A 21,764-nucleotide genomic window follows, 5' to 3' on the forward strand; every position below is an offset into this window, starting at 1 on the left:
TTAACGACCAGCAATACCAACAGCAGCAAACCCAGCGAGGCTCCTACCTGACACCAGCCTGTGAACCTGTAGAGTGAGGCAGAGAGCGACGTAGCCAGGCAGAGCGGAGCTCACTGTGGAGCCGGCGGAGAACAAGGGAATCTTCCCCATCATCGTAGCTTGGTCTGGGGAACAGGAGAAATAACAAACCAGACAGCGAGTGAGTTGGACACAGTGACAGCGCCAGGTTGTCTGATTTTCACAGCCCTGGTCCATGGATCAGTTACGTTTACATTAGCCCACTTCCCAGTATTCATCGACTAAGGTCAGAGGGGCCATTAGATCATCTAGTCTGATCTGTGCCATGGGCCAAACACTCTCACCCATTTACCCCTGTGCTCAGCCCAAACTTGTATTTGACTAAAGCATCTTCCAGAAAGTCACCAACCCTTGATCTGAAGACAGCAAGAGATGGACAATTCACCACTTTCCTGGGTAGTTTGTTCCAATGATTAATCACCCTCAGTGTTATAATTCTGTGCCTTATTTCTAATTTGTATTTGTCCAGTTTTAACTTCCAGCCATTGGTTCTTGTTATGCCTTTCTACCCTATATTAAAGAGAACCTTAGTACCCTGTATTTTCTCCATGAAGGTGTGACAGATGGGGAACTTTACTGAAATATTTTTATGAACTATCAGTAGGACTCTCTATCATTCCCCTTGTCATCACTACTGCTTTGGGGGAAAGAATTGCTTCTCTCACTGGAACTAGGCTGAACAGGCCAGAGATCTGAGATGCAGAGCCACTCAGAGTGTCTGGGCTGGAATCAACACATATCAATGGAAACAATGAGGAGTCCTGTGGCACCTTAAAGACTAACAAATTTATTTGTGCATAAGTTGTTGTGGGCTGGAACACACTTCATCAGATGCATAAAGTGGAAACTTCAATGAGCAGATATATAAAAACATGCAGAGGTGGGTGTGTTACATAATTATGCGGAGGACCAAGTGCTAATAAGGTCAATTCAATCAGTGCAGATGAGGTCCACTCCCAACAGTTGATGAGAAGGTGAGAACACATTATAATGAAGGAGGCTGACAAAGGAGGTGCTGTAGTCATCATGAAGAGGTCGGATTATGAATGGGAGGCTGCCAGGCAACTCTCCAAACCACATTCTATAGGCCACTATCCTCTGATTCCACTGAAGAGTACCAAAGGAAACTACAACATCTACTCAAGAAACTCCCTGAAGAATCACAGGAACAAATCTACACAGACACACCCTCTATCTGCTTCCCAAGATCCATAAACCTGGGAATCCTGGTCATTCCATCATCTCAGGCATTGGCACTCTTACAGCAGGATTGTCTGGCTATTTGGATTCTCTCCTCAGGTCCTATGCTACCAGAACTCCTAGCTCTCTTCGAGACACCACTTACTTCCTGAGGAAACTACAATCCATTGAAAAAAGAACAGGAGTACTTGTGGCACCTTAGAGACTAACAAATTTATTTCAGCATGAGCTTTCGTGACCTACAGCTCACTTCTTCGGATGCATAGAATGGAACACACAGACCGGAAATATTTATACATACAGCGAACATGAAAAGGTGGAAGTATGCATACCAACAGGAAGAGTCTGATCAACTGAGATGAGCTATCATCAGCAGGAGAAAAAAAACTTGTCAAGTGATAATTAAGATGACCCATAGAAGGTGTGAGGAGAACTTAACATAGGGAAATAGATTCAATTAGTGTAATGACCCAACCATTCCCAGTATCTGTTTAAGCCTGAGTTAATTGTATCTAATTTGCATATTCATTCGAGTTCAGCAGTCTCTCTTTGGAGTCTGTTTTTGAAGTTTTTTTGTTGCAAAATTGCCACCTTCAAGTCCGTCACTGAGTGGTTAGAGAGGTTGAAGTGTTCTCCCACTGGTTTTTGAATGTTATGATTCCTGATGTCAGATTTGTGTTATTTATTCTTTTTTGTAGAGACTGTCTGGTTTGGCCAATGTAAATGGCAGAGGGACATTGCTGGCACATGATGGCATATATCACATTGGTAGATGTGCAGGTGAACGAGCCCCTGATGGCGTGGCTGATGTGATTAGGTCCTATGATGGTGTCACTTGAATAGATATGTGGACAGAGCTGGCATTGGGCTTTGTTGCAAGGATAGGTTCCTGGGTTAGTGTTTATGTTGTATGGTGTGCGGTTGCTGGTGAGTATTTGCTTCAGGTTGGAAGGCTGTCTATAAGCGAGGACTGGCCTGTCTCCCAACATCTGTGAGAGTGAGAGATCATCTTTAAGGATAGGTTGTAGATCTTTGATGATGCGCTGGAGAGGTTTTAGTTGGGGGCTGTAGGTGATGGCTAGTGGCGTTCTGTTATCTCCTTTGTTGGGCCTGTCCTGTAGTAGGTGGCTTCTGGGTACTCTTCTGGCTCTGTCAATCTGTTTTTTCACTTCAGCAGATGGGTATTGTAGTTTTAATAATGCTTGATAGAGATCTTGTAGGTGTTTATCTCTGTCTGAGGGATTGGAGCAAATACGGTTGTATCTTAGAGCTTCGCTGTAGACAATGGATTGTGTGGTGTGTCTTGGATGGAAGCTGGAGGCATGTAGGTAAGTATAGCAGTCAGTGGGTTTCCGGTATAGGGTGGTGTTTATGTGACCATTGCTTATTAGCACAGTAGTGTCTAGGAAATGGAACGCTTGTGTGGATTGGTCTAGGCTGAGGTTGATGGTGGGATGGAAATTGTTAAAATCACGCTGGAATTCCTCGAGGGCTTCTTTTCCATGAGTCCAGATGATGAGATGTCATCACTGTAGCGCAAGTAGAGTGCCGCCCCCTCCATTACTTGCTGCAGGCAGACCTCCCTGTACTCCCCCGCCCCAGGTCCCTCCACCTAACTGCCGGCGGCGACCGGTGGGCCGAAGATCCGGCTGCTGCAGTCGCCGCCGAAGAAAATGGCGCCCCCCAAATCCTAGCACCCTAGGTGACTGCCTATATCGCCTAATAGGTTGCACTGGCTCTGGAAGGTGGCCCTTGAAGAATTCCACCGGGACTTCAACAATTTCCACCCCACCATCAACTTCAGCCTGTACCAGTCCACACAAGAGATCCATTTCCTAGATGCTACCATGCAAATGGTCACATAAACACCACCCTATACTGGAAACCTACTGATTGCTATACTTACCTAAATGGCTCCAGAACACGTCACACAATCCATTGTCTACAGCCAAGCCCTAAGATACAACCACATTTGCTCGAATCCCTCAGACAGAGACAAACACCTACAGGATCTCTATCAAGCATTCTTACAAATACCCACCAGGGGAAGTGAAGAAACAGATGGACAGAACCAGACGGGTACCCAGAAGTCACCTACTACAGGACAGGCCCAACAAGGAAAGTAACAGAGCATCACTGGCCATCACCTACAGCCCCCACTAAAGCCTCTCCAGCACATTATCAACAATCTACAACCTATCCTGAAGGATGATCCCTCACTCTCACAGACCTTGGAAGGCAGGACAGTTCTCACTTACAGATGGCCCCTGAACCTGAAGCAACTACTCACCAGCAACTACACATCACACAACAAAACACTAACCCAGGAACCAATCCCTGCAACAAACCCCGTTGCCAACTCTGCCCACATATCTATTCAAGTGACACCATCATAGATCCTAACCACATCAGCCACATCATCAAGGGCTTGTTCACCTGCACATCTACTAATGTGATATATGCCATCATGTGCCAGCAATGCCCCTCTGCCATGTACATTAGCCAAACCAGACTGTCTCTACACAAAAAAGTAACTGGACACAAATCAGACATCAAGAATGGTAACATTAAAAAAATAGTAAGAGAGCACTTCAATCTCCCTGGACACTCAGTAACAGACTTGAAAGTTGCCATACTTCAGCAAAAAAACTTCAGTGTGAAACTGCAAAGCTGGAATTCATACGCAAACTTGACACTATCAGACTGGGTCTGAATAGAGACTGGGAGTGGCTGGCTCGCTACAAGAAGTAATTTTCCCTCTTTCGGTATTCTCACCTTCTCATCAACTGTTGGGAGTGGACCACATCCACCCTGATCTAATTGACCTTGTTAGCACTGGTCCTCCGCATAGTAATGTGGAATTGTGTGGATCGTGTGGTCCAGCACAGTAGAAGGTCAGTCCCAAGGGACTGGCTGAAGGCCAGAGCATAGATCAGACCTAGTGAATCCATGACAGAAAGTCACCTCTCAATCTTCTCTTTGCTAAAGTGAACAGATTGATCTCCTTCAGTCTCCTACTGTGGGGCATTTGCTCCAGCCCCTAAGTCATTTTTTTGGTGACCTGTTTCTGCAGTGTCTGTGATATTTTGGGTGCAATCCAGACCAGTGAGGGGCTATGTCACCGCCTGCCCTGCCCTCCCAACTGCGGCTGCTCAGAGCCCCGGAAACCTGCCCTGTCACACCAGGAGCAGTTCAGAGCTGAGCTCTTTTGGAAACGTGGCCCTAGGCCTCTATGGCCTCCAGTGCCTGCAAGACGCTGATTTGCTGTGAAGGGCAGTGGCCTTCCACATGGGGCTCACACCATGTTACACCGATGGAAGCTCTGGCTGGGTCTGGACTGTCATGTGGTGAAGTGGTTGTAACCTGCCTCAGGCCAGGATGGCTGCAGGGGCTGGCATGGCTCAACGATCAACCACACTGGGGAGGAATTAGGTGAGAGCAGGGCTGGTGGGCCACAGTGTGTGTCACTCACTGGGCACCTGCATTCGGTGGCAGCCGCTGATAGAGCACCAGTGAGAAGTAAAACTGCCCCCGCCCTGCCAGAAACCCCCCTAAGGGCAGCAGCAGCCTCACCAGCTCTCCCTTGGGGTGAGGGGCCCCCAGGATGCCAAGGGCCTCGTGGGCACAGACAGGTGCAATTGACTCTCAGAGGGGGAGATTTTTACAAACACAGAGGAGTTAGGGTCAACAGGGAATGGGATTATGCTCCAAAATCCATTAGGAGCTTTAGAAAATTTCTCCCTTGCTGCACCACTTGCACCCAATCCGGCCCCAGGTGTTTCCCTTCCATCTTTCACCCTCTCACTGTGGAGTGTCCCATTAGTGAGCTGAAGGTGAAAACACCCGCACACTCCCAACAGCGCCCCACAGGAACATTACAGGCGGCGAATCGGTGCCTACCCCTGTCAGTAAATAGAGCAGAACAGCAAACAAACGCAAACCTGGCAGTGGAGAAGGGACTGGGCAGGTCTCTGAATCTGTGTGGACATTTCTACAGCCACAGCTGCGATCCCAGTAGGAAAGTGACAGTTTATCCCCCAGATCCCAGGAACGAGGCCCATTGACAGCAGCAGCTCGTCTGACTAATCAGCCTGGAGCTATCCAGGGCAGCAGTTCAGTTGGGGTTGCAGTGAGTGACCCCCTACCTGCGGTGTCCTGTGGAGTCGTTTCGGAGCCGTTCCAGTCTCTCCAGGGGGCTCCCGGCTTCGCTAGCACCCAGAGCCATTCCCTCTAGGCAGAGCTCCTGCTCCCAGTGACTGGTTCCCTTTCCCAGGCTGTGACATCCATCCTGCCAGAGGGGTCAGGGAGCCGCAGGGGTTAACTCCAGCCTGCCCCTGAGCTTCTCAGTCAGTTAATGCATTTTATAATGAATGGAAGCCCCGTCCCCTCTTGGCACATCCACCAGCTTCAAAAGTGAAAGAAGGATCGAACATGACTGTGACTGGATCCGCCTCACAGGACGGTTATGGCACAAAGATCAAATTCCTCTGACACACCCACAGAGCTAGTGAGAGAGCAGCTTCCGTGCCAGCAGCCTCAGCTCTGCAGGTTGCCTGGTGACGGCCAGTTCTGCAGGCTGTTTGTCCTGTGCTCTACGAATCTCTGTAATTACTTCAGCCCTGTGTCAAGAATGGGACCAAATCCTGCTGCAGCAGCCCCTAGACTCAGTGGCCATGTTAATCATTCCAGTTCCCTGATGTAACATTAACCAGTGATTATTCAGGGGACGGGGTTTTGCTCTATGCTCTCCAGTGGGCCAGCCCTACTCCCTGGGCCTCCACTCCTGTGGTGTTATTCAGACAGCCTGGCCCAGATCCTCTTTCCTGGGCCCTGGCTGCTCTGCTCTTCCCCTAGAAACAGGTCCCAGCAGGGCAGGGAGACAAAAAATAAAATGGTGCCTGGCTGAGTGCAACAAACCTCCTGAATTCTGTGGGATCTTGGAAAATGCTGAATTCCCTCACTGTGTAATATTGTGATAATTGAGCTACACATCTACCCGAATTGTGAGCCGAGATGTGAGAAGTGAGAGAAAGTTGATAAATTTCAGAGTAGCAGCCGTGTTAGTCTGTATCCGCAAAAAGAGCAGGAGTTACTTGTGGCACCTTAGAGACTAACGAAAGCTTATACTCAAATAAATATGTTAGTCTCTAAGGTGCCAGAAGTACTCCTGTTCTTTTTTTAAAGTTGATAAAACATCACAATAGCCGATAGCAATAAATGCTGATAACAAAAGCTGCAAACAGAGCCAGTGCTGCCCCATTGCGGGTCCCTTATCAGGAATAGTGTGTGTGGGGGGGTGGCCCTTACCCAGCCATGTGAATTCTAACTGTATTATTTCCACAGATCAGGCCCCCTGAGCTGCTCGGGGACCTAAGCAGCTGCTTAGTCAGCTTATGCCGAGCGCCGGCTCTGCTGGGAGACAGACAGACTGAATCAATCCCCACAAACAGATTCCTGGTTTAACTCCAGGGCTGTGTTCAGATCATACCTGGTTAACATGAGGAGGATGGGATGGGAAATCAATGGAACACAATGGGTGTGCCTGAAATTAGGCCTAGCTGGTGAACCAAATAATGAGGGGATGGGCTATTCCACCCACTGCTCCCCCTGTGGGGACCTCTAGAAGAGAACCTGGGAGGGGAATTAGCAGCTGCTGACTGACTGGGAGCTGGGTGGGCCTGAAAGAACGAGCTCCACCATCATGGCTGCCACCCCCACCATCTCTTGGGACCTCAGAATCCACTATTACACTCTTGGGCCTTCATAGGTCTGATCCAGAGAGATGCGCTGACCAGACCAAGCCAGGGAGGGTCCCAGGTGACATCACCACCTCCACCGACTCTGGATACATCCCTGGGATAAGAGACTTTGTCTCTCTCTCTCTCTCTCTCTCTCTCACACACACACACACACACACACACACACACACACCCCTCTCTCTCTGTGTCCTTTTCCTTCCCTGCCTTATTTTTATTCTGTCCAGTCCCTCTCCTTTTGCCTTCTGTATATTTTGCAAAATAGCTGTAAGCCTGTGTCCAGAAAGAGGCACTAAAAGCAATGACCTAAACAGCCGGATGCTGGTACAAGTTTGCTCTGTCCTCGCAGTGGCTGATCAGACCATGTGCTGTGATTCTCCAGCAGTGAGGCTGTGAGTCAGAGTCAGACCCACAGACAGAAGCTGAATTTTCTCTCTCTGCTGTTCTTTTCTCTCCCCCTCCATGGGACCTTAGCTCAGATGTCTGGGGCATTTCACTCCTCTCAGAGCTACTGTTTCAGTCTGTCTGCAGACTCAGGCAGTCATTGCCTGTTCTCATTTCCAAGGTTATTGCTTAAAAGTCTTTAAATCATGACTTGAGAACTTCAGTAACTCAGGCAGCTGCCCAAGATAATCAGACAAAACCCCGCTCCACGGTGTCAGTTTCATTCATAGATTTCCTGGTGCAATTAAATAAAACAATGTAGCAGAGTCTGTGGCCAGGTTTCCTTCATGCAGCTGCACAGGCTGTGACCCCATGGGCAGGGCCCCTCTAGGGATCTGAGTCAGTCACTCTCCCTGTCCAAAAAAACCAAGGAGTCCTTGTGGCACCTTAGAGATTTAACAAATTTATTTGGGCATAAGCTTTCATTAGATACATGGAGTGAAAAGTACCGTGGGCCGGTATAAATATACAGCACATGAAAAGATGGGAGTTGCCTTACCAAGTGGGGTGGGGTCAGTGCTAATGATGCTAATACAGTCCAATCCCTCAGACAGAGACAAACACCTACAGGATCTCTATCAAGCGTTCTTAAAACTACAATACCTGCCTGAGGAAGTGAAGAAACAGATGGACAGAGCCAGATGGATACCCAGAAGTCACCTGTTACAGGACAGGCCCAACAAAGAAAGTAACAGAACGCCTGTAGCCATCACCTACAACTAAAACCTCTTCAGCGCATCATCAAGGATCTACAACCTATCCTGGAGGACGATCCCTCACTCTCACAGACCTTGGGAGACAGGCCAGTCCTCGATTACTGACAGCCCCCCCCAACCTGAAGCAAATACTCACCATCAACTACACACCACACAACAGAAACACTAAACCAGGAACATATCTCTGCAACAAACCTCATTGCCAACTCTGCCCGCATATGTATTGAAGGGACACCATCATAGGACCTAACCACATCAGCCACACCATCAGGGGCTTGTTCACCTGCACATCTACCAATGTGATATATGCCATCATGTGCCAGCAATGTCCCTCTGCCATTTACATTGGCCAAACCAGACAGTCTCTACAAAAAAGAATAAATAACACAAATCAGACATCAAAAATTGTAACATTCAAAAACCAGTAGGCGAACACTTCAGTCTCCCTGGACACTCACTAACAGACCTAAAAGTAGCCATTCTTCAACAACAAAAAACTTCAAAACCAGACTTCAACGAGAAACTGCAGAGCTGGAATTAATTTGCAAACTTGACACCATCAAATTAGGCCTGAATAAAGACTGGGAGTGGCTGGGTCACTACAAACAGTAATTTCCCCCCCTGCTGATATTCAGACCTTCTTGTCAACTGTTGAGAATGGACCACATCCACCGTGATTGAATTGGCCTTGTTAGCACTACAGTAAGTAATTTTTTTCCTCTGTTGATATTCACACCTTCTTGTAAGCTGCTGGGAATGGGCCACATCCACCCTGACTATATTAGCCTCCTTAGCACTGACCCCACAACTTGGTAAGGCAACTCCCATCTTTTCATGTGCTGTATATTTATACCGGCCTACTGTATTTTTCACTCCATGCATCTGATGAAGTGGGTCATAACACATGAAAGCTTATGCCCAAATAAATTTGTTAGTCTCTAAGGTGCCACAAGGACTCCTCTTTTTTTTTTCTGATACAGATTGACACGGCTACCTCTTTGAAACCATTTCCCTGTCCAGTGGATGTTTTGTCTCTGTGCTGAGACTTCAAACAGCATCTGTGTCGGTGCCAGTTGTGAGAGTGGATGAGGCAATGTAGTACCAGTTCCCTATGAAATAGACTAAGACCCAGCAGCTCACTTCACATAGGTCACCAGACGTCCATGTATCATTGTCCTGTGCTATTACTGACTGACTGTACCAGTGCCCTAGTGGTGAAAGCCAGGTGTGTGCCAATGCCCAGCCACTTCTCTGTTGCAGAAAGTTTTTTGAAGGATCATTGGATTGTATTTGTCCTCCTAGCTGCTTTGATTTCTGGGTTTGATACCTCAATATCTCCCCTGCATTTCCCCAGAATCTTTTGTACAAATTATTGCTGGGAACATTTGTATTCTACTTTTCCATAAGGTTAATTTCTTTTTCTTTTTTAAACTCTTCCAAAATTAATGAAAGACTAAATATATAAATTACAAGGTTGCAGAGCACACAGGGATGGGTGCAGTATAAGAACCTGACTAGAGCAGGAGGGATCACACCCCTGCTGTGGTAACACATACCGGAGGGGTTGCAGCTGCAGGATGTCTCCATGGGGCTCCCATACAGGAATACCCTTCGCACAGCTCTGTCAGTGGTGGGGGCTGCTCTCCCACAGACTGAGCCAGAGACTTGCCCCAAAACTGGCTGGTGACAGGACCAGCAGGAAGTCAGGAGGCCCTAAGCCCCAGGCAGTGCCCATGGCCATCCCTGGGAAACACAGCGTGTAGGGAACAGCACTAGCAGGAAGTCCCCTGTGATCACAGCTGCACCTGGGGAACCCCAGAAAGGGAGATCCCCACCGTGAATGGGAAGCTGCAGAAAATATCATACAGCCCCCGGGGATATTGCCTTTTCCAGTGAATCTCCACTAGGCTGAGGGAGGGACGATGGGTATCCCCAGCTCTGGCCCATCCATTCTCCTCACCGTCTGCTGTCGGATCCATGGAGCACACTCTGCAGGGGGGGCAGTGCCACAGAGACCTCTGAGCCCATTCACATGGGAGCAGGGGACCCTGTTGCAGAGGTTTCCTGTCAGAGCAGATCTGGGCAGGGGACATGAGTCACCTCCGTATTTGGTAACTTTTCTTCATACCAGTTTGCATTGAAAAGCTCCTTATCTCTGGAGGCAGGAATTGTTGTAACCTTCAGACTTTACAGCAATAAATAATACGGGTAGCACCTTAAAACCATTCCCTTATCAGGTCAACGGTTGCTTGATGGCCAGTGACACATTAACTGTCTGGCACTTGGGAAGTTTCATTCTTAAAAAGAGAAGGAAGAGAAGTTAGAAAACTTCATCTAACATCTTGCTTCTTGCTTGCATATATATACCTGCCCCTGGAAATTTCCACTACTTGCATCTGACGAAGTGGGTATTCACCCACGAAAGCTCATGCTCCAAAACGTCTGTTAGTCTATAAGGTGCCACAGGACTCTTTGCTGCTTTTAATGTAACACTAGCGGCAGATACTGGCTCACACAGGTGACAGGATAAGGGTACAGAACCCCTCATGGGGCAAGGTCTCACCCTGCCTCAATCACCCCCTTTCCCGCTGCCACCCACCTGCCCCTTCTGCCCTCTCCCAGTGTCCCACCCTTCTCTTATCTTAGCCTGTTCCCTTCTGTCCTTGGCAGATCCAGCCTCAGGATCCCCCCACGGGGTCTGTCTGTTCCTGAGGCTGGGAGGGGGAATCAACACTTCTCAGCTCGATGCTTCAAACCTGTGAGCCCCCATCCCACTCCCATTGGGTGAATGGTTAAAACTCCCACTGACATCAGTGGGGGCTACAGCCGGGCCCCATGTGGGGACCTCCCATGTGATTACCAGTGGCTCAGTATCACACATGGCACCAGAGAGATGTCAGGGCAAAAATCCAGTCACCTTAGCCCCTTTGCCCCCCAAATCCAGTCACCTTAGCCTGCTCTCCTCCCACTACAAGGGCAGAACCAGGCTTTTAAACCTGGTGATTAAATGGGGATGTCCACTCCACACCGTGTTTACACCATGTTAGCAGATCAGTGACATGCAGGTTACTCCCCAGGGTGGAAATACCCTGATTGCCAAGCAGGAGGACACGAGACCTTCACTGTCTGCTATTTCTCCCAGCACCTGGTAAATAATTTGCCTGGCTGATCTGACCCCACCCAGTCTCCCCACCCAGTGCAAAGAAACACTCAGACTGAACTTTCCCGTCATCCTGTGTCATTTGTGACCCGACTACAATCTGTGACCCTGTTTAACAGCAGGAGACGGGAGCAGGTGGCAAAGGAAGGAGGGTGGACAATGAGCAGAGAGGTGTAAAAGCTGAATATACTCTGTGGATGCATAGCTCACATTCACCAGTGAGTTAAAAGTGCACTGAGAAGATTTTTCTGCTTCTTCAGGAGAGGTGGGAATGTCACAAAGCTTATGTAGGCAGTCAGGGTTATGGAAGTTTGGGAAATTTCTGCCATTGTAAATGCTACAGAACACTAAGGATTCAAAGCCCCTCCCATTTCCAACCTCCCTTTGCTTTCTAGGGCAAGCATTGGCCAAATTCTCCTGGCCTTAGTCCCTGAACTATCCTTGCATGCAGTGAAGGGACTTTGCAGACCACCAATACAGACAGACTTGCACAACTGATACTAAATTCCATGTTGGAAACGTCCAGCAGATTTTGTTACCAGTATCAGTTACCGACTTTCATGGTGCCTTGTCACAATTTGCTACACCTCCCACCTTTCTAATGGCTCTAAGGATACAAATGAGGGTACACTTCTCAAAATTTTTTACCATCCCCATCCTCTGGTTCCATGGTAGCAAACTGTGACAGGGCCTCAAACATCTGTCACAATTTGCTATCTCTCATCTGTGCCATCCTCTGCTCCAGGGTAGCTAATTGTGATGGATTCGGTCAGGCAGCTCCAGTTCACATGAGGATGGTCCTCTGGGCTCTTGACTCCTTCATTGGCCTGCCTGCCCTGTCAATCAGGTTTACTTGGAGAACTTGGCCTCTGCCCATTGGCCCTGGGTACTGCCAGTCTTAGGATCTTAATTTCTCTTCAGCCTTTCCCCTTTCTTTCTGGAGAGTGCCAAACCTCCACTAAGTTTCAGTACAGGGCCAACAACCCCCGTACATTCCCCCCTTTCTGCCACATCCAGAATGTCAACACTAGCACATCCAGGTCCCACATTAACAACATTTACAAGCATTTTATATATATAAACATTTAACATATTTAACATTCTATGTCCACTTCTTTATCTTACACATGATAACATTCACTAATACAATGCACAAAACCAATAACATAATCATCTGTAAATGTAACGGGTGTTTCACCTTTCTTAGTTCCCTGGAACCATCTTAACACTAGTGGTTTATTACCCATATTTTCTATTCCCCGTCCCCGAGTAACACCGGGTCAATTTGAGGGATCTGACCGTTTTCATCAGGCTTTGGCTTTGCTCTACTCTGTTCCCCCTGGGACTCAGTTTATGTGACTAGAACCACACTCAGACTGGTTTCAGTCTCCTCGGGGCATGCTGATCTGTGCCACCTATGGTCCCTAATCAGACTAAGAGTGCAATGTTTTAGCTGGTCCCTAGGCACTACTCTCTCAGGACCTCCTCCTCCAGGCCCGATGGTGTAAACTGGCAGCTCAGGATTGTTGTGAGAAAGTACAATGTGGAGATTTGACTCCCACTTGTCCTGTATTTTATTACATCCCCAGTGTCTATGGTTATGAACTAGGACATGGTCAGCAGGTCTGATGAGAGCCCCACTGGTCTTGTGATCAGAAGTCCTCTTCCTGCTTTGGGCTGTGTCTTGAGTTGTGCTGGGAGCAACTTCACAGGTTGTCTTCAGCCTGTCATGGTGACCTTTGACCCAGTCCTCCGAACTGGTCAGCTCATCCTTAGAAAAGATTTTTGATGCTTCTCTAGCAACATGCTTAAGGGCTAGTCTCAGAGCCGGCTCCAGACCCCAGCGCGGCAAGCTTTCCCGGGGGGGGCGGCAAATTGGGCCGGCGGACCTTCCGCAGGCATGCCTGCGGGAGGTCCACCGGAGCCCCGGGAGGACCGGACCTCCCGCCGGCATGACTGCGGACGGTTCGCTGGTCGCGCGGCTCGGCTGGACCTCCCGCAGTCATGCCTGCGGCAGCTCAAGCAGAGCCACCGGACCTGCAAACCGTCCGCAGCTGCGGGAGGTCCAGCCGAGCCGCGCGACCAGCGGACCCTCTGCAGTCATGCCCGCGGGAGATCCGCTGCTCCCACGGCTCTGGGGCGCCTCCCGCGCATGACTGCTTGGGGCGGCCAAAAAGGTAGAGCCGCCCCTGGCTAGTCTACACTAGAAGCTCTACATCTAGTAAAGACACTCTATGCCACTGGGAGAGAGCTCTTGTAGGCATAAAACTCCACCTCTATGAGAGGCTGTAGCTATGTCGGTGGGAAAAATTCTCACACCAATATAGTGCTGTCCACACTGGTGCTTAGATCAAAGTAACTTACATCGTTCGAGGGGGGTGGCTTATTCACACCTGTGAGTGACATAAATTATACCAAAGTAAGTGGTAGTGTAGACAAGCCCTAAGTTAACCATCTGTGACAGGAATCAACTCTTGGAGCTCTGCTTGAACTGCAACTGGCAATTTGTTCTTCATTCTCTCTTCTTATCACTCGCAGCTCATCTTTATTCTCTTCAAAGGTCACCTCCACCCGAGGAACCACATCCTCAGGCCGGTGTACCTCAGCAACTCTAATTCGAGGATACAACTCCTCAGTCTTCACACTTGAGCTTAGAAGACTCACTGGTATTCTTCCTTTCATGGCATTTGTCAATATATTGGCTGTCAAGAACCCATTAGGTAGGCTTGCCCAAGATGCGAGCTCTACAAGCACTTGATATCCACCAGTATTTCCTGGTACTCAGCAGCATTCACAAAGGATCTTCCCTCTCCAGGGAGGAATAGCCACCTTCCAGAATAGCCACCTTCCGGATGACTGGAAAAAGGCTAATATAGTGCCCATCTTTAAAAAAGGGAAGAAGGAGGATCCGGGGAACTACAGGCCAGTCAGCCTCACCTCAGTCCCTGGAAAAATCATGGTGCAGATCCTCAAGGAATCAATTCTGAAGCACTTAGAGAAGAGGAAAGTGATCAGAAACAGTCAGCAAGGATTCACCAAAGGCAAGTCATGCCTGACTAACCTAATTGCCTTCTATGAGGAGATAACTGGCTCTGTGGATGAGGGGAAAGCAGTGGATGTGTTATTCAGCAAAGCTTTTGATATGGTCTCCCACAGTATTCTTGCCAGTAAATTAAAAACGTATGGGCTGGATGAATGGACTATAAGTTGCATAGAAAGCTGGCTAGATCGTTGGGTTCAACGGGTAGTGATCAATGGCTCCATGTCTAGTTGGCAGCCGGTTTCAAGCGGAGTGCCCCAAGGGTCGGTCCTGGGGCCGGTTTTGTTCAATATCTTCATTAATGATCTGGAGGATGGCGTAGACTGCACTCTCAGCAAGTTTGCAGATGACACTAAACTGGAAGGAGTGGTTGATACGCTGGAGGGTAGGGATAGGATACAGAGGGACCTAGACAAATTAGAGGATTGGGCCAAAAGAAACCAGATGAGGTTCTACAAGGACAAGTTCAGAGTCCTGCACTTAGGATGGAAGAATCCCATTCACTGTTACAGACTAGGGACTGAATGGCTGGGCAGCAGTTCTGCAGAAAAGGACCTAGGGGTTACGGTGGACGAGAAGCTGGATATGAGACTGAGGTGGGATCTGATAGCTGCTTTCAACTACCTGAAAGGGGGTTCCAAAGAGAATGGATCTAGGCTGTTCTCAGTGGTACCTGATGCCAGAACAAGGAGCAATGGTCTCAAGTTGCAGAGGAGGAGGTTTAGGTTGAATATTAGGAAAACCTTTTTCACTAGGAGGGCGGTGAAGCACTGGAATGGGTTATCTAGGGAGGGGGTGGTATCTCCTTCCTTAGAGGTTTTTAAGGTCAGGCTTGATAAAGCCCTGGCTGGGATGATTTAGTTGGGAATTGGTCCTGATATTCTATGATTCTATTCTATGATTCTATGATTCTTCTGTCTTCCAGCCACTTTCACATTTCCAGTCTGCCCCAAGGGGCCCAGGGAATGGCTGTCTCTCTGCTCAAGCCAGTACCCTACTCTGCACAGCATTCTCCTTAGAGAGCCTGTGACAGTTCATCGTTCCTTCTCCTGGCAACAGTAGCTCCTTCAGCTCACTAATGATGTGCATCCCTAGAATCCCTGGGACTCCATCTCCCATATGATTTCCTTCAGAGACCTTGTCTTTCGGGATGAAGATGCATTTTCCTGGCAGTGTCTGACCCATGTTCTCTATATCTGTTTCAAGGCACCCTACCACTGGGATTGCCATTCCATTAGCTGCTGTTAGATGTACAAACCATGTACTGTGCGTGGTCAGCTCCTTGTCCTTCAAATATTTCTTAAAATGCGACTCAGTAATGGTGGTGACTTCTGAGCCAGTATCTCCCAAACCTCTGCTATAAGTACTTCATCAGTTAAGCAGTCTCCAAATGCTCGCTCACAGAAGTCACTAGATATGCTGGCGCTGTTCATGTTTCTTCCAGCACTGTCTGCAGAGTGATTTTCCACCAAGGACAGGCCTAGGAATCCTTCTGCCACTGCTTGGCCTTCTACTGTAGGTGGGGCACCAGGAATGAGTTTTGGTTTTGAGTGCCTGGCACTCTGGGCTCCTTCTCAGTGGACATTCTTGGCTAGTAGGCCCTGACCCTTCACAAGCGTATCAAATGTACCATAAGGCAGCTTATATTGACCTAACTATGAAGGGCCATATAAAAAGGAGCAACAGATCAGGGTAGAGGGTTGTTGGGTTGTGTAGCCTGATTTGGAGTGTGTTAGTGGTGTTAATTTAATTTACCCACTTAATTTAATTTTATTTAATTAATTAATTTACAACTAATTGATGATATTAATAATAATTATTGGATATTAATTAGTATGGGTTTGGCTCACCAATATGTTTGATCAGAAGATAAAGTTTGTCCTGATCAGGCTTCACAGAGTTTACAAAAGGAACTTCGGGGTCATGACAGGAGCTTACATTGAGACAGATATAGTCATAAAGACTTTTTATCAAAATCAATGAAATGGTAAGCAAATGGTAAAACAGTTAGGATTACAGAGTTATAAGTATCACAGTTCTTTAAGAGATATATCTATGGTAATACAATATTATGAGCTGCAAACGTGGTTAATACTCACACACTGTTTTAATAAACTGGTGCTGGAAGATACAGGCCATGCCTGTGGCAATTTCCGTTTTCACACCTCTGGCAGAGGAAGCTATTGCAGAGCTATTTGCTCTCTATTTTAACTATGTATGCTTTCTATAAAATGAAATAGAGACTTACAATTTGAAAAGGAATAATAATACGGCCTATTAATAGTTAATAGCCATCGTAGATGGGTAGCATCGATACGTAGTTGAAGGTGGAGGCAATGAAGAGTAGACGAGAGCAGGTAGATGGGTAGATTGCCTGCCCAATGGTTAGCTGCCTCACCTTTTTATAGGGCATTAGACGGAAATCCTTCTTCCTATGCCCAAATTTCATCCTTCCCCCACAGAAATGTTAGGGTACCCTTGCCCCATAGGCTAGTATGTATGTGCATATGAATGACAGGCATGTACGCATTTGTGGTGTACTTGTTAGATTTGTGGGCAAAAATCCCCTTTTTCCACTCTTTACTGTTATTGGTTCAGTCAAAGATCTCTAGACATCTGTGTAGGTATTTTGTCTATTATTACTTTTCTGAGTAAGGGTTCAAAAATGTGCTAAAGCTGCCTCAGCATCACATACAGGATGTTTGGCCTGTTGGTCTCTTGCATTACAGCCAAACTTATTCTTAATATAAATCTATAAGCCTATTACATTAAATACTCAAATTTATTAGAAAGATATATTTATACAGACCAGCAGATTAATCCTTAGGGCTACAGTTTAGCTGCTACTGGGAGCTGGAGGAGAAAGGACCACATGCCAATACATCCCAGAATGGTGCTCACTTTGTTTTCCAACAATATTACTTTGTTGACTCATATTCAGTGTATGATTCACTCTAACCCCCAGATCATTTTCTGCAGTACTCCTTCCTAAGCAGTCATTTCCTAGTTTGTATTTGTTCAGCTCATTAGTACTTTTCATTTGTCCTTGCATTCATCCTATTTATTTCAGACCATTTCTCCAGGTTCTGAAGATCAGTTTGAATTCTAATCATAACCTCCAAAACACTTGCAACTCCTCACAGTTTGGTGTCATCTGCACATTTTATAAGCATACTCTCCTCTCCTTTATCTAAGTCATTAATGAAAATATTGAATGGTACTAGACCCAGGCCTAACTTCTGCAGGACCCGGCTAGGCCTGCACTCCCAAATTTGACAGTGAAGCATTCATAATTATTCTGAGTGTTTTTTCAACCAGCTGTGCACCCACCTTACAGTAGTTTTTAATCTAGATCACATTTTCCTAGTTTGATTATCAGAATGTCACGTGGTGACTGGTCATATGCCTTACTGAAATCAAGATATATCTTTGCTGCTTCTTCTCCCCATTCATTAGGCAGGTAACCCTGTCAAAGAAGGAAAAATAGATTGGTTTGGCATTATTTGTTCTTGACAAATCCATGTTGACAGTTACTTATCAACTTATTTTCTTCTAGGTGCTTACAGATTGATTGATTATTTACTCCATTATCTTTCTGGGTACTAAAGTTACCTGGGTTGTCCTTGTTTGGCCTTCTCCAGTTCTCTGGGACCCCAGCCATCCTCCATATATTCTTGAAGATAATTCTTAATTGTCAGAGATAGATTCAGCTAGTTCCTTAAGTAATCTAAGGTTACGTTTACTCTTGCAGCTGTAGGGTGCCTGGAGTTATATCTGCCCTCAGAGACAGCAGCAGGGAAAGTGCTGCCATGTGTTCACACTGTCAACTCCAACCTCAGTGGTGTGGCCACATTTGCGGCACATGCAGTGGCTTTCGGAACAGTGCATTATGAGCAACTATCCCATGGAGCACCTCTCCCCATTCTGATGCTGAAGCTGGTGGGAAGGGGGAGGGGAGTCACGGGGCATTCTGGGTCCTGTCCCAATGCCCTGTTGTGCATCGCTTCGCATCCCAGCAGTCTGTTTGCTTCCTTCTGCATTTGGCACCATCTTTCAACTGTTTTTGTACAGCATGCTCTGTCTTGGAATGGATCCCGAACTGTTCAGGAATATGCTGATGGGTCTCGCCAGCATGTCACCAATGGCAGTTGAGTTATTCCTTAAACTACAAAGTGACAGTGAGAAGTCCAATGAAGAGGTCGATACGCATAACACATACGACACAAGATTGTCTGTGGAATTCATGGACATGCTGACCACCGTGGAACTCCGCTTTTGAGCTTGGGAAACACGCACCGAGTGGTGGGATCATATCATCATGGAAGTCTGGGATGACAAGAAGTGGCTGCAGTATTTTCAGATGAGGAAAGCCAGTTTCATGGCACTGTGTGCTGAGCTTGCCCCCACCCTGCGGTGCAAAGACATGAGACTGAGAGCTGCCCTGCCGTTGGAGAAGTGTGTGGCAATCGCAATCTGGAAGCTGGCTACTCCAGACAGCTACTGATCAGTCGCTAACCAGTTCGGAGTGGGAAAGTCAACTGCTGGAGTCGTTTCAGAGTAGCAGCCATGTTAGTCTGTATCCATAAAAAGAACAGGAGTACTTGTGGCACCTTAGAGACTAACAATTAATTTGAGCATAAGCTTTCGTGGGCTACAGCCCACTTCATCGGATGCATAGAATGGAACATATAAGAAGAGTATTAATGCAAGTGTGCAGAGCCATTAATTGCATCCTGCTCAGAAGAACCATGACTCTGGGCAACGTGCATGACATTGTGGATGGGTTTGCACAAATGTGCTTCCCTAACTGTGGAAGGGCGATAGATGGCATACATATTCCAATTCTGGCATCAGACCACCTAGCCTCCAAGTACATTAATCGGAAGGGGTATTTCTCAATGGTTCTCCAGGTGCTTGTGGATCACCATGGGTGTTTCACGGACATTAACGCAGGCTGGTCTGGAAAGGTGCATGATGCATTCATCTTTCGGAACACTGGCCCATTCGGGAAGCTGCAAGCGGGGACTTTCTTCCTGGACCAGAAGATCACCATAGGGGAAGTTTAAATGCCCATTGTGATCCTTGGAGACCCAGCCTACCCTTTAATGCCATGGCTCATGAAACCATACATGGGGCGCCTTGACAGCAACAAGGAGAGGTTGAACAGCAGGTTGAGTCAGTGCAGAATGACTGTGGAGTGTGCTTTTGACTGTTTAAAGGCCCGCTGGTGATGTCTATATGGGAAGCTGAACCTAGCCGATGACAGCATCCCAGCGGTTATATCCACGTGCTGTACCCTCCATAACATTTGTGAAGGGAAGGGTGAAAGCTTCACTCCAGCATAGACTGCTGAGGTTCAACACCTGGAGGCTGAATTAGAACAGCCAGAGAGCAGGGCTATTAGAGGGGCCCAGCGCCGGGCTGCAAGGATTAGGGATGCCTTGAGGCAGCAAATTGATGCTGGGTCTCCTGCATGGGAGAGCAGTGGTTCCAATGCTAGTAGGCATCTGTGTTTGCTACAGATGATGCACTGACTAGCAATGCCTGTCATTTTTCTGGGATATGCTTGCTTTTAATTAATGCAATAAAGAATGTTTCAAAAACCAGAAAAATGCATTTATTGAAAAGAAACACAACTGCTGGAGAAACAAACATGGCATCTGTACTGTGTTGGAGAGGAAGGGCGTGGGGTGGGGCATGGAACAATCACAGATTTGCTTATGTCCTGATATCATATTCAGCCTTCCTGTCTGTGCAGTGCACTTCAGGCTGGCTAAACTGCATGGGGATGGGGGTTGAGTACAGAGGGCAAGGGTTGGCATTTGAATGGGTGGATGATGAAGGTAAAGGTGACGGAGGCAGCTGGTTGAGATAAGAAAGTGGATGTTGTGGAAAATGGGTTGGTAGTGACATGGGTGCTCAAGAGAAAGAGTTTTGGGACAGGGGCTTCGTGGGGGCGGGGGGGTGGATCTTCTCCGTCTGCAATGCTACGAGCACCTGCACTGAGTCTGCTTGGTGCTCCATGATGCTTAGGAGCCACTTCATGGCTTGTTGCCGGTGATCTGCATTCTCCTGCCAGACTCTCCTTTTGGTCTCCCGCCACTCCTGTGCTTTTTCATTTTCAGTAAGGGACTGATGCATGACTTCATGCAGAAGGTCCTCCTTGGTTCTGCGCAGCCGCTTCCTGAGGCTGCGCAGCCGTTCGGCTGTTGATGACAAGGATGGATGGGATCACAAGGTTGCATCTGTAAAGCCAAAATGCAACATTTTACAGAGGCAGCATTGTTTGCACTAGACAGAGCAATGATTCAGCTGAACTTAAACACAAGCACAGCTCACACAATAGCTCAAACAGCCTGTTCCAAGGCAAGCACACCTAACCCACAACAGCCTCGAAATGGTGAGTAACCACAGGGGCACAGGGGACTGATTGTTCCAGGGCCATACTGTCCTCTGGGGTCCTGTTTCTTGCGGGGAGCCAACAACTGCTGGGGGCCCCTATACTCAACACTGTCCCCACATTTTCCACAGGGTTCGTCCTAGAAGATATCTCGCTACTGAGGGTGATCTGGAAAGCAAGGGAGGGTCTTCTGCAATGCTGTGGCTTCCATCCTGGCCCTTATGCAGCTTGCCTGTGTGCAGCAATGGTCCCCCTCCACTCATGGCACAGTGGCGCGGTGCTGGGACAAGGAGCACGGTTTCTCTGCCAAGGAACCTGCACAAGCGCATTGCCCAGCTTCTGCACGAGACCTTTGATGAGATCACCAAGGCTGATTACAGCGATGTGAGAGAGCACATCAACACCCTGTTCCTCATCTAGGCATGTACACATCCTCAAGCCTTCTTTTTGCAACCCTCCTCTCACCAACAGCCCTCACCCAACAACTCCCTTCTCAATATAAAAGCCACTTACTGGGTGCCTCCATTGCTGTTTGTTCTTTCCCAAGCACCATCTCCTGCAACTGGCTACCTTCCTCTGGGCTTGAAAATAGCTCCCGGATGCATACATCTATGGGTGCTGGGCCGTCCTCTGATTCTGGGCCCCCCTCCTCAGCACCCTCGCTCCTGCTTTCCTCCTGGTTCATTGCATTCTGGGCTGGCACAGCCTCTGAAGAGTCCATGGTGCTCTTCAGAGTGGAGATGGGGTTGCCCCCAAGTATTGTGTCCAGCTGTTTGTAGAACCAGCAGGTTGTGAGGGCAGCAGTGGAGCGGTGGTTTGCCTCCCGTGTCTTGTGGTAGGCATTCCGCAGCTCCTTCACTTTAACCCTGCACTGCACTGTGTCCCGGTCATGGCCCCTTTCAATCATGGCCCTTGATATCTGCCCATAGGTATCTTAATTCATAGACTCATAGACTTTAAGGTCAGAAGG

The 21,764-nt window shown here is 47.8% G+C and overlaps 1 protein-coding gene across 2 annotated transcripts in view; it reads right to left on the reverse strand.

Annotated features, from left to right (window-relative positions):
- LOC123345200 (butyrophilin subfamily 2 member A1-like) overlaps window positions 1-5,853 on the reverse strand; it is a 52,192-nt gene extending 46,339 nt beyond the window's left edge. Inside the window, exons 1-2 of one of the 2 annotated variants that reach the window (XM_044981907.1) lie at window positions 5,424-5,853; window positions 48-164 (exon numbers count right to left, since the gene is read on the reverse strand). In XM_044981907.1, the coding sequence (XP_044837842.1) occupies window positions 48-153 (106 nt within the window). In that variant the 5' untranslated portion in view covers window positions 154-164; window positions 5,424-5,853. Of the gene's footprint in view, window positions 1-47; window positions 165-5,219; window positions 5,321-5,423 lie in introns of those variants that run through there. The other variant, XM_044981908.1, reaches the window with a different exon arrangement.
- Between the last annotated feature and the right edge of the window lie 15,911 nt (window positions 5,854-21,764).

Source organism: Mauremys mutica, chromosome 12, assembly GCF_020497125.1.
Source record: "Mauremys mutica isolate MM-2020 ecotype Southern chromosome 12, ASM2049712v1, whole genome shotgun sequence".
Lineage (NCBI taxonomy): Eukaryota > Metazoa > Chordata > Testudines > Geoemydidae > Mauremys > Mauremys mutica.